General features: G+C 48.7%; 1 protein-coding gene across 6 annotated transcripts in view; it reads left to right on the top strand.

The window, feature by feature from the left end:
• EXD3 (exonuclease 3'-5' domain containing 3) overlaps positions 1-13,676 on the top strand; it is a 252,729-nt gene that overhangs the window by 71,448 nt on the left and 167,605 nt on the right. For 5 of the 6 annotated variants that reach the window (XM_066562818.1, XM_066562820.1, XM_066562821.1 and 2 more), the window contains 3 exons: positions 4,125-4,189; positions 8,569-8,736; positions 9,956-10,123. The exons of the other annotated variant lie outside the window; for it this stretch is intronic. In XM_066562818.1, the coding sequence (XP_066418915.1) occupies positions 4,125-4,189; positions 8,569-8,736; positions 9,956-10,123 (401 nt within the window). The remainder of the gene's footprint in view (positions 1-4,124; positions 4,190-8,568; positions 8,737-9,955; positions 10,124-13,676) is intronic. 6 annotated transcript variants of the gene reach the window in all.

The raw sequence follows: 13,676 nt of genomic DNA, 5'->3' as shown, positions 1-13,676 counted from the left end.
GGTTGCTTTTTTTCATTCAGTGTCTTCTGTTGACTGTAATTCTTCCAGGTCTTGGGCCACAAGGCATTTAATGGCTTTGGGCACAAAGAGAAAGTGTCAGGAGGTTTTTTCCTTGGGAAATTTCCTCCTCTGGGGTTGGATGTCATCCTTTCCTCAGTTTCAGCTGCACTGGTGAATAATGCAGCAGAATTTTGCAAGGACACCACTGAAAACCTCACCAGCAAATCCAGTGCTTACCTCAGCAGCCCCCAGGCACTGCTTTTGTTGTGATCACAGAAGGGTTTGAGTGATGGATGCACAAAGGAAATGGAGAGAATGAACAGAAAGTAGTTTATGGTTTTCCTCAAAGACACTTTTCTAGCTCAAAAATATAAGCCTTGTGGTTTATATGGTTTTGAAATGTAACCACAGATCTTGAGAACTGGAAGACATTTGATTTACCGTCTCCTGCAATTTTGGTACCAGGTTCAGGCAGAACTCATTCATTTTCAGAATGAAAAACAGTTAAAGGAAATATATTAATGTAAAATGTTTAAAACAGGAACATGCTACTGGGAGAAACTGTCAGTGCCAAAACTTGAGGTCTTTTGTGTCTTGTTGGAGTTGGTGCAGATGTGTCTTTTTGAGATCTCCACCAAAGTGCTCTAACCTTGATTTGGTGAGGCTTTTCCAGCTGTTTTAATGTCTGCAACCCCCTTTTTTTGGGAGCTGTGAAGGGTCAGTGCCAGACTGAGCACCTTCTCTTGAGCTCAGTGTAGGAACTTGGAAGGGCTCAGCTGCCTGGGACACGTCTCCTGCTCACAGCTGGAGCAGGGAGACCTGGTTTCTCTGACTTTCCACACGGGGTTTTTTTTGGGGGGGGGGGGGTTTGTTTGTTTGTTTGTTTGGGTTTTTTTCTGTTTTTGCTGGTTTTTCTTGTTTTTATTTTGCTCACAGAATGCCCCTTGCTAATAGCTGGATGTAGGAGACTCTGCAGGACTGAAGTTCTCTTTAGCAGTGGAACTTCTGGGTGTCCTTGGTGGGAATGATGGGGTTTTTCTGGCCACCATGCCCCATACTTGCCTTGTTCTTGTCCAGAGCTGAGCCCAGATGCCCTTGTGGTACAGTTCTGACCATCTGCTTTTCAGTCCCTTTGCTTTATCCCTCCTTCCCTTATACTTCTCTCTTGCTCCCTGCTGTGTGGAGCAGCCACAAGATCTCCAGGTTTTTCTGGAAGGATTGTGAGACTCCCTGTATGGTCCTGTTGTTTTTCCTTGGATGTCCTGGTATTACTTTATTACTAATTCTCTTCTTCCTTCACGATGTGGATGGGCAGCTACCTGTATGGTATCCCACCAGAGTATAGCAGTAGTCATTGATTAATTTTCATTTTTCACACTCTGGGGGTGCCAGGAGAACTGTGAGGACAGTCCTCCAAAGAGGTCCTGCAGGAGACAGAGCAGATGAGTTGTTAATTTCTTTCAGGAGACCTTCACATTTCCATCTTCTGTCTCATCTGGAGAGTAACTGGATGCAGCAGCTCCAGGTGCAGCAGGAGCTGCAGTTTCCTCCCTCTGCTGGATGAGACAAGGGCACGAGGTGGCTTTGCTCTCCTGTTTATGTCTGGCTCTGGGAGCAGCTGCTCGTGGCTTATTTTGTTATGTTCAGCCCCTGACTGTGCCTCATCCTTAGATTGCCAGAAGCCTCACCAGGTGAGGAACAGCTCTGTGCAGACACCAGCAGATTTCTCGGTTTCTCTCCTTGTTCAATCCCTGCCCTCTGTCATTGTGCAGCCATTCCCCCTTGTCCTGTCCCTCCAGGCCCTTGTCCCATGTCCCTGTCCAGCTCTCCTGGAGTCCCTTTGGACACTGGAAGGGGCTCTGAGGTCTCCCTGGAGCCTTCTCCTCTGGAGTCTGTCCAGCAGGTCCGTGTCCCTCCTGTGCTGAGGAGTGGATGCTGTGCTCCGGGGTGCTCTGTGGAAATAACCCAGCTCTGGGTGTGTGCAGAGCCTGCCTCTGGGGCAGGGAAGGTGTCCCTGTGGCTGCTCAGTGTCACGCTGGCAGCACTGACCTGGCTGGAACTGACTGCAGAGATGTTTTCCTCCTGCTGTGTCAGCTCGGGTTTCAGTGGCAGGGAGGTAAGGTAGGAAACAGTCAGTAGAAAAGGGCTGGGTTTGTTGACTGAGGTTTAGAAAGCTTTTAACAAGTTGAATTATTGGTTGTATGTGAAGTGAAACACTGCTCTCCTAACTGCTCTCATTTCCTGTATCATTCCAGCCTGTTCCCTGCATTAATTACAGCTCAGATTTACAGTGTATTTGGTTACACACTGCATTGCATTCTCATTTTTTTCCTCTGTGTGTATAAATTTCTTTGGGAGTCAGGCCAAGAGGAGAGTGTGCAGATATGCGCACACACACATGGACTGAATTTGACTGTAATTTGCTAATTTACTAGGGAGAAGAGATCTGGCTTTTCTTCTGTTTTGGTGTAAAAAGAGCCTTTTTCCAAAGGAGGAGCAGTAGCTGAGAACAGCCAGTGTTTGGAGAGTTCAACATTTCAGAACAACCAGAGATGAGAGAAAATATTATCTTGTGAATTGTAAATGTGGCATTTTTAATTTGGCTGCTGTTTCCCAGAGGTTAGTGGATAATGGGAATATTATCATGCTCTTGGCTCAACCAGTAATCAGCTTGCTACTTCAAGTATTTTATAAATGCAGTGCCTCAGAGTTCAGCTGGATGAGGTAGAGCCTTTCACAGCTGAAGGAGTTTTTTGTGACCTGAAATATGAAGTGCGATGAGATACTGAGCATGAAATCTAGCATTTGGAAATGAGCTCTTTCAGAATTGTAAAACACAGAAGGTGGTTAAAAGGAAGTTTCCTTTTCAGTTTAACATTTTTCTTTTGGCTGTATGAAAACATAAGAGGAGGTGCATTAGGAGGATTGGTTTGGAGAGTTCATTCAGATTTTTAAATTCATTCTTCACATTTTAACTGTTGATGCTGCAGATGATTTTCATTCAGAATATTTTGTGTCGTGGTTTCATAAGTAAATGATTGTGAATTAAGTAGAATCAGATATCAAACATGTTACTGCTTTTAAAATTAAATATTCCTAAACAATTGCTTTAGAAGTACTGGTGTGATGAATATTGCTCTGATGAATAATGGTATGATGACTGTATGAGGAGTGATAACACACAAAAGAACAACTGAAGGCAAGTTCTGCAATAACTAGGTGAAAAGTAAGAGGAAAGTTCCAAATAACCTTTTTTTGAAATATTTGATCCTTCTTTGTTTAGCCTTGCCACTTATCACAGCAGCCTTTCATTGTCCCTCTTGCCTGAATCCCCCTGCAGCCCCATTGTTGTCCAGCCTGGCAGGGCAGCAGCCCTGGGCACACCCAGGGCCCTGTTCTGGCCCAAAGTCACCCTCCTCCATCCCAGCTAGCCAAGAGCTTCCACTGCAGAGCCAGGCCTTGAAATCTCCTGTGCTGATCATCCCTCCCCACCTGGGCTGGCTCTCCCAGGAGCCTGCAGCTCTCCCTGGGGACGGTGGGGTGGGCAGGGCTTGGCTGGAGCTGCCCAGCACAGCCTGGGAGTGCAGGAACCAGGGGTGCTGAGTTAAATCCTGCCCAGCACAGCCTGGGAGTGCAGGAGCAGGGGTGCTGAGTTAAATCCTGCCCAGTACAGCCTGGGAGTGCAGGAACCAGGGGTGCTGAGTTAAAGCCTGCCCAGCACAGCCTGGGAGTGCAGGAGCAGGGGTGCTGAGTTAAATCCTGCCCAGCACAGCCTGGGAGTGCAGGAGCAGGGGTGCTGAGTTGAATCCTGCTCAGCACAGCCTGGGAGTGCAGGAACCAGGGGTGCTGAGTTAAAGCCTGCCCAGCACAGCCTGGGAGTGCAGGGGTGCTGAGTTAAAGCCTGCCTGGCTGCCGGCTGGGATTTTGTCAGGATTTCAGAGTGCAGGGTTTTACACACTAATCCTGACTGGCAGTTGGAGCTTGGTGCTTTCCAGCATGGAGTAGCAGATTTCTCTGGGGTGAAACAATGCCCTAGTGTGTCTGAGCTGCCTCTACAGAGCCAATAAATCTGTTTTGTTTTGTTTTGTTTTTCTCCCTCCTTTTCTCTCTTCCCCCTCCTGCAGGCCAGGACCCACTCGTACTGCTGAAAACCCTTCAGCTCCTCTGGACAAAGCAGGAGCTGGGCAAGGTAAGGCTGAGCCCTGCCCACAGCAGCTCTGGATGCTGAGCATGTCCAGGCACAGGACGCCGGGTCAGACCCGCCAGCCTTCAGGGCTGCTTTCATTCCAGCACTCAGGGGAAGAGCCTCTGCATTTGCAGCTACAAGTGAAAAGAAAAGGTAGCTTTGTGTGATGGGGAGCAGCTCAGGGGCTCTTAGAAAAGAGCTGGAGTTTCCAGGGCTGGGTTACAGAAGGAAAGAAAATCAGAGTTGCTTTTGTTTTGTTTTAAACACTTTTTTTGTCCCTTAAATGGAGAATCTTGGGGGGAAGGGGAAGAATATTGCTGGTAGCTGAAAAAAATGAGAGTTGAATTTGGTAGGGAAGTGTTTTTTGCCAATTGGGTATATCAAAGCTTTCATATTTAAAGTATTCTTTTTTTTTTCTGATTTGGTTTGGTTTTGCCTTTTAGAGTGGTGAATGCAATTTACACTGGTGTCTAAAATTAGTGCTGTTATTTTTATACGGCACAACCTATGGGCTCTACACTGAGATTTTTCATAGGCAGTAAAATACATTTAATCTAAGTTTGGAAGCTTGAAAACTAGCAAAACCAGCAGATGCAGGGTTGAGTTTTCCATGTTTAACTCTGTGCTGCTTAGGCAGGTTCAGAAGTGAAATGGTTCCTTTTCTAGGAGGCCCAGAGCCCTGCAGCTCCCACATAACCACGTGGAGCATCTCCTGTGTGGAGTGGCCAGCGTGGCTGAGGACCTGGTGGACGTGCTCCATCCTGGGTGTCTGCAGTGCTTACTCACTGTCCTGGGCTGCTGCTCTTAGACTTTCCATTACTGTTGGTCTGTGGTTGCCAGCTGGAATAAACAACTGGAAACCCAGTGTGAGAGGTGCCTTTCCAAATGGTCACTCACTGGTGGAGACTTGAGCTCAGCAACTCTGAAACCTTGAGCTTTCCATCAAGTTTTGTTAGAGTTGGAGGAAAAAAAATATTGTCCTTTAGGTCTGGAGGGTAGTTAATCCCACAAAACAACAGCAGGAAAGAGAAATCATCAAAATCTCTGCACTGGCTACTCTGGGATATGTATGTGGATTGGGAAGAAAAATACTCTGGAAAAGAAAAAGCCTCCCATGGACGTGTCCTTTGGCAGAGAGCACTGCAGTGATTCTGCTGGGGATAGGAAAGCTGGAGGATCCCCAGGAGCTGTGGAATCACAGACTGGTTTAGGTTGGGAAGGAATTTAAGGCTCATCCAATGCCACCTCTGCCATGGCAGGGACACCTCCCACTGTCCCAGGCTGCTCCCAGCCCTGCCCAGCCTGGCCTTGGGCACTGCCAGGGATCCAGGGGCAGCCCCAGCTGCTCTGGGCACCTGTGCCAGGGCCTGCCCACCCTCATAGGGAGCAATTCCTAATTCCCAATATCCCATCCATCCCTGCCCTCTGGCAGTGGGAGCCATTCCCTGTGTCCTGTCCCTCCATCCCTTGTCCCCAGTCCCTCTCCAGCTCTCCTGGAGTCCCTTTAGGCCCTGGCAGGAGCTCTGAGCTCTCCCTGGAGCTTCTCCTCTCCAGGTGAGCACCCCCAGTTCTCCCAGCCTCGCTCCAGAGCAGAGGGGCTCCAGCCCTCAGACCAACTTAGTGGCCTCTTTTAGATTCATTCCTACAGCTCCATGTCTTTCCTCTGTTGGCCACCCCAGTGTCACCTGGGCTTTGCAGGTCCCCAGGGGGTTTGCAGGTGTGTCCCCTCTCCAGGCTGTGTGCTGAGCAGGAAGGTGTTTCTCAGCTTGGAGGCTGCCCAAGGAAAGCCCTTCTGGAGCAATGGGGAGGGCTGTAGTGAGCCCAGCTTCTGTGGGGGGGCACAGCAGCAATATCCCAGTGGGTTCTGACTTGTGCTTGTCACACTCTCACCAGGACGGGCTGAGCCGTGCCCAGGGCTGTGCACCCACAGAAGTGCAGGCTCTGTTTTGAGGGGCTGGGCTGCTCTGCCCTCTGTGTGCAGCTCAGGTGGGTTTTGCTGCTGCTGCCCCCCAAATGTCCAGCCCCAATAACTGAGGTAAGTTGACTCAAGTCCAGCTCAGCTGCCCCAATGGCAGGTAAGGGGCAGCAGCTTCTCTGCCTCTTGCTGTGTGTGCCTATAGGTCAGTACTGTCCATAGCTGGGGGAAATCAGCCCCTTGGTCTCAAATCAGTGACCATGGGCAGGAATGTGTCTGCCAGGGTGTGACCCTGGTTCTGGAACATGGGTACAAGAAGTGGTCATTTCCTACATAGGAATGACAGTTTGGGAATAACCCGGAAACATCAGCAGACTGCCCGGAGCTGTGGGACTAGAAAGAGGGGATCAAAGCTGAATAAAGGACTGTGTAGTTTGAGCATCAGCAACATTTTCCTATTCCCATGATCTGTCAGGCTGTAGAAATCCCCCCAAGGAGCATTCCCTGCCATGGGAATCAATTGAAATGGAAATGGCAATTAGAAAAACGTTTGAGAGGAATCCCTCTCTGGCAGAGGGACGAGCCAGGCAGCACAGCACTCTTTCCTCTCTGATTTAGGTGTCTCATGCCCTTTTTGTTCTCTGCCTTTCCCCCTCAGACTATAGATGCCCTAGCTGAAGGCTTGCTGGGAGGTTTGGAAGGAGGCTTTTTCCCAGCTCATCACAGTCTCACTGTATGAAGGCCAGACTCAGACAGACGAGCACAGTTCATGCTGCCGGCGATGCTGTCAGTGCTGGGAGCTGCTCTGCCTGTGCCAGCAGGACCTGGTGTCTGCTGGAGCCCATCCTGCCAGAGCCCAGGCTCAGATTCCAGCCCAAGGAGGAACTGAGCGGGGTGGTGGAAGCTCCAAATGTGCTGAAGTGGGGCTTTTTGGGGGGAAGAAAAGCCATTTCCAAACAGTGCAGTGGAGTTGGCGAGTTGCTTTGTTTTCCTTTGGCTGTTGTATTGGATGTTTGTGGTTGGATCAGAGCTCATCTTTGCCTTCTGCTGCATCTCCCAGCAAAGCTGGAGCCCTGTGTTTAACATTGCAAACTCTTGCCACAGGGAAAATTACTTAGAGGGAGAAATCTCTTATCTAAAGTCCCATCTCCGTTAGTCATCGGCTTTTTCATACTGCCTTTATAGCCTACTGAGAAAAAAACAGTTTCTGTCATAAACCATAGGTTCTGTGGGTTTTCCAGACATGAAAGACACTCTGGAAAACAACTGTCTTCCAGTAAAAATTGTCAATGAATAAAAAAAGAAAAAATTCATTGGCAAATTTTCTGTAGATTTTATTTTGTTTTCCATGTTGCTCTTCAAACTTTATATTGTTTCCATTGGAAGCTCCGAATGGGACCATGAATCCAGTAAATTACAAGTGCTGGTTGCAGCAGGAATGAGCATCTTTTGGATTTGGCTTTTTAGCCAGAAAAGAAAGAGAGCAGCTGCTCTCAGTGATTTCTTGTTTTCTGTCTCTGCTCTCGCCCTGCTCCACGCTGGTGATGTTCCATGCAGTGAGAGGTCCTGTGTGGGTACTGAGGATGCCACCTCCTCACCCTGCCAACCCTCCCAGCTCCCTGGAAACTACTTCTAATGTAAACATTATAGAGATACTGCTCAGTACTGCTAATTTATCACTTCTACCAGATGGGGAGTAAGTAGCCTATTAACATTCACAAAGTGAGGGTCCAATTCCTTCACATTTCTAAACACATCACCCTGGGATTCCTAAGATTTATGGCATGGAGTTTTCCCATGTTCTGAGCCCCTTTGTGGGGCCTTTAGGCTCATGGAGGTGTGCAGGGGCAGGAGGTGCTCAGGGAGCCTTTAGGGGAAGGGGCACAGATCTGGAGGATGACAATCTGACAGAATTTGAACTCAGATATTTCATTCACTTTGATCTGAGTGTAAAATCCAAACTAATTTGAGACTCCCAAATATTCTGATCATGGGCACTATTGTGGCTGAAGTGGGCTTAAGGTCAAATGTGCAGGTTTGTGGTGCAGCCATGAGGAGGGGTTCTTGTACTACACCTTGCAGGTATCTTAGAAGACCAGGAGGTTTTTGAGCCCACTACTCTACCTTCAATATTGCTATTTTCCCAATAACACCCCTCTCTCCAGCTCACTTCTCCCCCTCCCCCAAATCCCAAGCCCCTTTGTCTGCCCCACAGAACAACTTCTCTGTCTTTATGGGATAATTAGTGTGGACAATTGCTGCTTTTCCCATTGGGTTTGAGGTGCAGTGAGCCATGAAGGAATCTGTAATGACATGAAAAGTCACTGGAGGCGCGGATGGTGGCTGAATAGCAACAGTTACCTCTCTGAATAGATTAAATTAAAAAATAAAGCTTTGTGTTCAGCTGGGGGAAGGGAGGATTCACTAATCTTTTTGTACATGACAATGTGGTTTTGTATCTCGGCAGCTCAAGGAAGAAATCAGGCGGGGCTTTGCCAGACTGGAGGACCCTTTGGCAGGACTCCTGGCCATGCTGGAGAGCAGCAGTGATTGGAAAGGGAAAGGGCATTCCCTGGGGTATTGCATCACCACGGAGCTGCAGCTTTGGATAAAAGCACATCCTGCTGTCCCACAGGTTAGAAAAAGAGAAAGCAAGAGAACTGGGAGAGAGGAGAGAGCAATTGATTGCAATGTTCCTCAAGTATCTCTAGTTTCACTTTATTCCAAAGTCCAGTATCTTCTCTGTAGTCTTATACAGAGTGTGACAAGGTGTGAAACACAGTGAGATGTTATCTGTGGCATGCTGGCCTGAAAATAAAATCATACTGGGAGATGTGCTGCCAGAGCTGTTTCCCCTCCAAAGCTGGGATTTCATCTCTCCAGATCAAACCACTTTGACCGAGCGTTGCTCTTGCAGCCTTTCCAGGCTGGAGGCTCTCCCACTGGAACCCACATCCCTGCTGTCAGGAGAAACCCAGTTGCAGAAATCTGCTCTGTGTGTTCTTCCAGCTCTGCAAATAGAAGCCACTTACTTTAGGATTGCTTAATTCCTGCCATATGGTGGGAATGCAGAAAATGGGAACAGCCTGCCTTTTCAGCAGCTGGATGATTAGTTCTGTAAAGTTGGGTCATCAGATTATATGTCCTAATGTTTACCATTCCTTCTGCCTTCAGATATTCTGACCTACTGAGATTTTCTCTTTTCTGTGAGCTTTTGGCTCTGAACTGCAGGATACTTTTATATTTGTGTTGCTTCCTTTCCCATTTTTCCAAATGGCTCTGGTTAGATGTTGGGCTCTGCCATTACAGGATCGGTGAAGTGCTACTGGCATCAAAATTCCTGTGTCATGAGTGAATGTTCATGTGGGAGCACAAGGATTTAAATACCTGTGTCTGTGCATCTTTTGATGGTGCTTTTGCTTTCCCTACCCTTCATGCACCCAGCAGCAAGCCTGGGAATGAAAATTGAATTCTTATGTCTGATAGGTGAGATCTCCCTGGAGGGGAGTCGCTGGATTCAAAGATTTTCTTCTGGGAACTAGGGGGGAGAATTTCTGAAGAGCTCTGTTAGCACAGAGGGCATTTTTCCAGTTTCAGATTTTACTTTTGCACAAGGCCCTATCCCTTCTCCAGAATTACCCCATAAACATTTCATGTTCTTAAAGTGGGTGCTGTGGAAAAAATGTGTATCATATTGTTGTGATTTCTGCCTGCAGACTCCATGGGGAAATCGGAGAATCCCTTCCAGAGGAATTCGCTTGCTCTGTTTAAACAAGCTGTGCTTTCAACCACCGTTGAATCGCAGCCATCTTTACCAAACCTGTGTTTGATTGTTTTTTGGTTGTTTTTTGAAGTCTGGCACCAAGCTGAAGAAGCTGCAGGCCCGTGTGCTCGGAATGCTCTCCCAGTGCCCAGCTAATCTGCTTGACCCCCTGATTAGCATTTACCAGCTCCACACAGCAGACCGGAACTATTTGCTTGAACATGTCAGTCATCTTTATCTCCAGGGCAATTACAAAGAGGTGGGTCATGTCTTTCAAATAAATTTACCTTGCCAGCTCTCTGTGAATGTCTGTGTCCTTTTTTTTGGATGCATTTCAATGTGAATTCCATTTCATCCCAGCAGCTGCACGCTGTGAATGCTGCAGCTTAATGTGCTCTTCCCATGCACAGGAGCAGCCTGGGCTCAACCTTGGCTTTTCTGTTGACTGAGGACAGAATGCCTGGGAATCCTCCCTCCGCTACTTTGCTGACCTTTGAAAGTAATGGGTTAATAGGCTTTAATTTGGAGAATTTAAGGGGATGGTTGTATTCTTTTTTGTTTTCCTTGTCCTTAGCAAGAAATGAAGGGATTTTAGTCCTTGGTCATAGACCTGCTGTGCTACCTCCAGCCCACCTACAGCCAGAGGGCTTGGAAAACCTCACTAGTCCCAGGTGATTGCCCCAACCTTAGGTCTCAGTTGGAGGAGTTTTGAAGCCTCTTTACCACTGAGGCTTATATTCTAAATGTGTAAAACCTCCTGTGTCTGTGTCTGGGTGGTTGACACAGGCAGGAGTTCACCAGGCCCAGGATCTGGTGTGCTTTACCCTGTTTTACAGCACTGCAGCATCTCCAGCGTGGTTGCCCCATCCCTGGAATTGTTCCAGGCCAGCTTGGACAGGGCTTGGAGCAACCTGGGGTAGAGGAAGGTGTCCCTGCCCATGGTAGGGGGTGGAACTGCATGGTCTTGAAGGTCCCTCCCAACTATTCTATGATCTTTCTTTTTTAAAGGCAAAAGGGTTTGTTTTTCTCCCAGAAGCACGGTTCGTTTGGATGGTATATAACAACTTGACCTTGTTAAGCAAAAGTAAAAATTAAAATAGCATTTTTTAAATCTTAAAAATAGCAATCATAAAATCCTGAAATTCTTCAGTACAGCTGAATTCCCAGGTCACATCCTGGAATCCCATTCTTTTTGATTTCTTTCAATACTGAAACAAAGATATTTTGTATTTGGTTCGAAGTTCCCTGGTAGCTGCTTGAGACTTAGTCTTGTGCTCAAAAAGTTTTTGAATGTGACTATTTGACAATTACAACATGAAGAAATGTCTTATTTGATTATATTCAAGTAGGATTTTTAGGTTCATGGCTCCAAAAATATTTGTTGTTTTCATTAGAAATACAGTTCTTTCTAGATCCAGCTTTGGAAAGCTCTAGATTTTTTGGTGGAATTGTTGTTCTGTTTTTTCTTCCTCAGCAGAGATCATTTACTGTTCATTCCCAGTGTGAAGAATAGGAAACCTCAACAGCTTCTCACTCTCAGCCATAGCTTTCTTCTAGCTTTCTTTTGTTACCCGAAGGATGAATAGAATTCCCTTCAAAAATAACAGGACGTCTTTTACTGCCTTTGGGGACTGAACATGCCGAAGTCAAGCTCACCCCAAACAACCTGGAGCTGGGGCTCTGAGCATTGCAGTGGCTGTGGGTGTCCATCTGTCCTTCTCTTCCCCATCTCTCAGCTGGGGCAGTGAAGCAGACTCACATGTAGGATTGTTGGTTCTTCAGTCTCTCATCTGAAAGGATAGAAATCCATACAAATCCTGACTGTCATTATTTATTTTCTTGCTGTGTTTGCAATAAAACACCAGGCATTTTACAGTTCAGTACTTAAAAGGGTTTATAAAAAAGAGGGAGATGACATTTTCCATGGGTATATAGTGATAGGACAAGGGCAACTATTTTAAGCTGAAAGAGGAGAAATTTAGACGGGATATCAGGAAGAAATCCCTCCCTGTGAGGGTGGGCAGGCCCTGGCACAGGGTGCCCAGAGCAGCTGGGGCTGCCCCTGGATCCCTGGCAGTGCCTAAGGCCAGGCTGGGCAGGGCTGGGAGCAGCCTGGGACAGTGGGAGGTGTCCCTGCCATGGCAGGAGTGGCACTGGATGGAGCTGCTCAGGCTTTCAAGTCCCTTCAAACCCAAACCAGTCTGGGATTCTGTGATTTATTCTAAGCAGGTTATTCCCTTTGTCTGTGGTGTGCAAACCATGAATGTCCTCTGCCCTGAGAGTTAAGGCTCCTTTCCCTCATGGAGGTTTTGGAGAAGGATCCCTTTGGGAAACGAGATTCCAGAGCTCCCTGGGGATGCCCGTGGCAGTTTGTTGCTGGAGCACCTCTGGGCCTCCCTTAGCCTGGATCTGGGGGACCTGGTCAGAGGCTGAGCCCAGGCTTGGGGCAGTGCTGGCACGGGGCACAGGAGAAGGGACTAGGGACAGGTTCTGGTTGTGCTTTAGCAGCACGGGCTGTGCTGAGGAGGCACCTGCAGGGGAGCAGCGCCAGCGGATGGCACTGTGCTCCCAGGATGCAGGGAACAGGCAGGCACTGGGAGCTGGGAAGCGGCAGGGATGTGGAACTCGGTTTTGAGGTGTCCAGGCTGTCTGGCGTTTTATCTTTCTTTTGTGACAGGAGCGTGCAGCTGCTGGAGCAGCAGTGAGAGCTCTGAGAGTGCAGTGAGAGCACTGAGGGCTCCCAGCTCTGCTCCTTGTGGGCCCCATGGCGTGGGGACATGGGAGGGTTCAACACTCCCACTCAGGGAGTTCCAGTGAAGCACAGCAGCCTTGTCCCCTTCCCAGAACCCCTCCAAAGGCAGCCGTGGCTCCATGCCACCCTCCACCTGGGCTCTGCCAGAGGTGCCAGAGCCCTGCTGGCTGCAGGAGCCGGGGCACGGTGTGGGGAAGGGGCTGGGACCAGGGGAACACCGTGTGGGAAGGGTGCTGGCTGTGGGAGGACGTGCCATGGGAATGCCCTGGATCAGTGCTGTGTGGGAAGGGCACTGGGTGGCAGTGGATTTGGTGTGAGAAGGGCACTGGGGTATTTGGTGAGGGGAGGGTGCTGGGTGCTGGTGGATTTGGAGTGTGTGGGAAGGGTGGTGGGTGTTTCTGGTGTGGGAAGGGCACTTGAGTGTCAGTGGAAGTGGTGCAAGAAGGACTCTGGATGGATTTGGTGTGGGAAGGAGACTGAGTGTTTTGGTGTGGGAAGGGTGCTGGGTTTGGGGAAGGACACCCTATTCTGATGTGGAAGGATACTGGGTGTTCTGGTGTGGAAGGACACTGGGTTTAGGGTAGGACACCCTGTTGGGGTGTGGAAGGACACCCCGTTGGGGTGTGGAAGGGTGCTGGGTTTGGGGAAGGACACCCCATTGGGGTGTGGAAGGGCGCTGGGTGCCGCAGGACAATGCTGGGATTCAGCAGACCGGGGGTAATGCAGCGCAAGCGGGGCTGCGAGAGGCCCTGAATAGGCCAGGCTGTGCTGGAGAAGAATGAGGGGTAGGCAGAAGGCAAGCTAGTGTTTCATGGTCATCTTATGTTACACTTCAGCCTTTCAAAGAGTGTCTGGGGCTGCTTGAATGAACCTCTCTTGCACTGCGAATGCGGGAGCCGGGAGACAAAGGGGACTCTTGTCACTCGCAGGCCTCTTTGGGGAATAAAAGCCATTGTCACATGAACAGGGGCAGTCTGGCAGGCTGTGCATGCTTCAGTGCCCCATGATATCGCTAAGTCTCAGCAGAAATCACATTCAGGGCCCTGTCAGCTTTGATTAG

Source organism: Molothrus aeneus, chromosome 19, assembly GCF_037042795.1.
Source record: "Molothrus aeneus isolate 106 chromosome 19, BPBGC_Maene_1.0, whole genome shotgun sequence".
In the NCBI taxonomy this organism is placed as follows: domain Eukaryota; kingdom Metazoa; phylum Chordata; class Aves; order Passeriformes; family Icteridae; genus Molothrus; species Molothrus aeneus.
The sequence above is the reverse complement of the archived record's forward strand: the minus strand, read 5'-3'. Positions and strand labels throughout refer to the sequence as shown.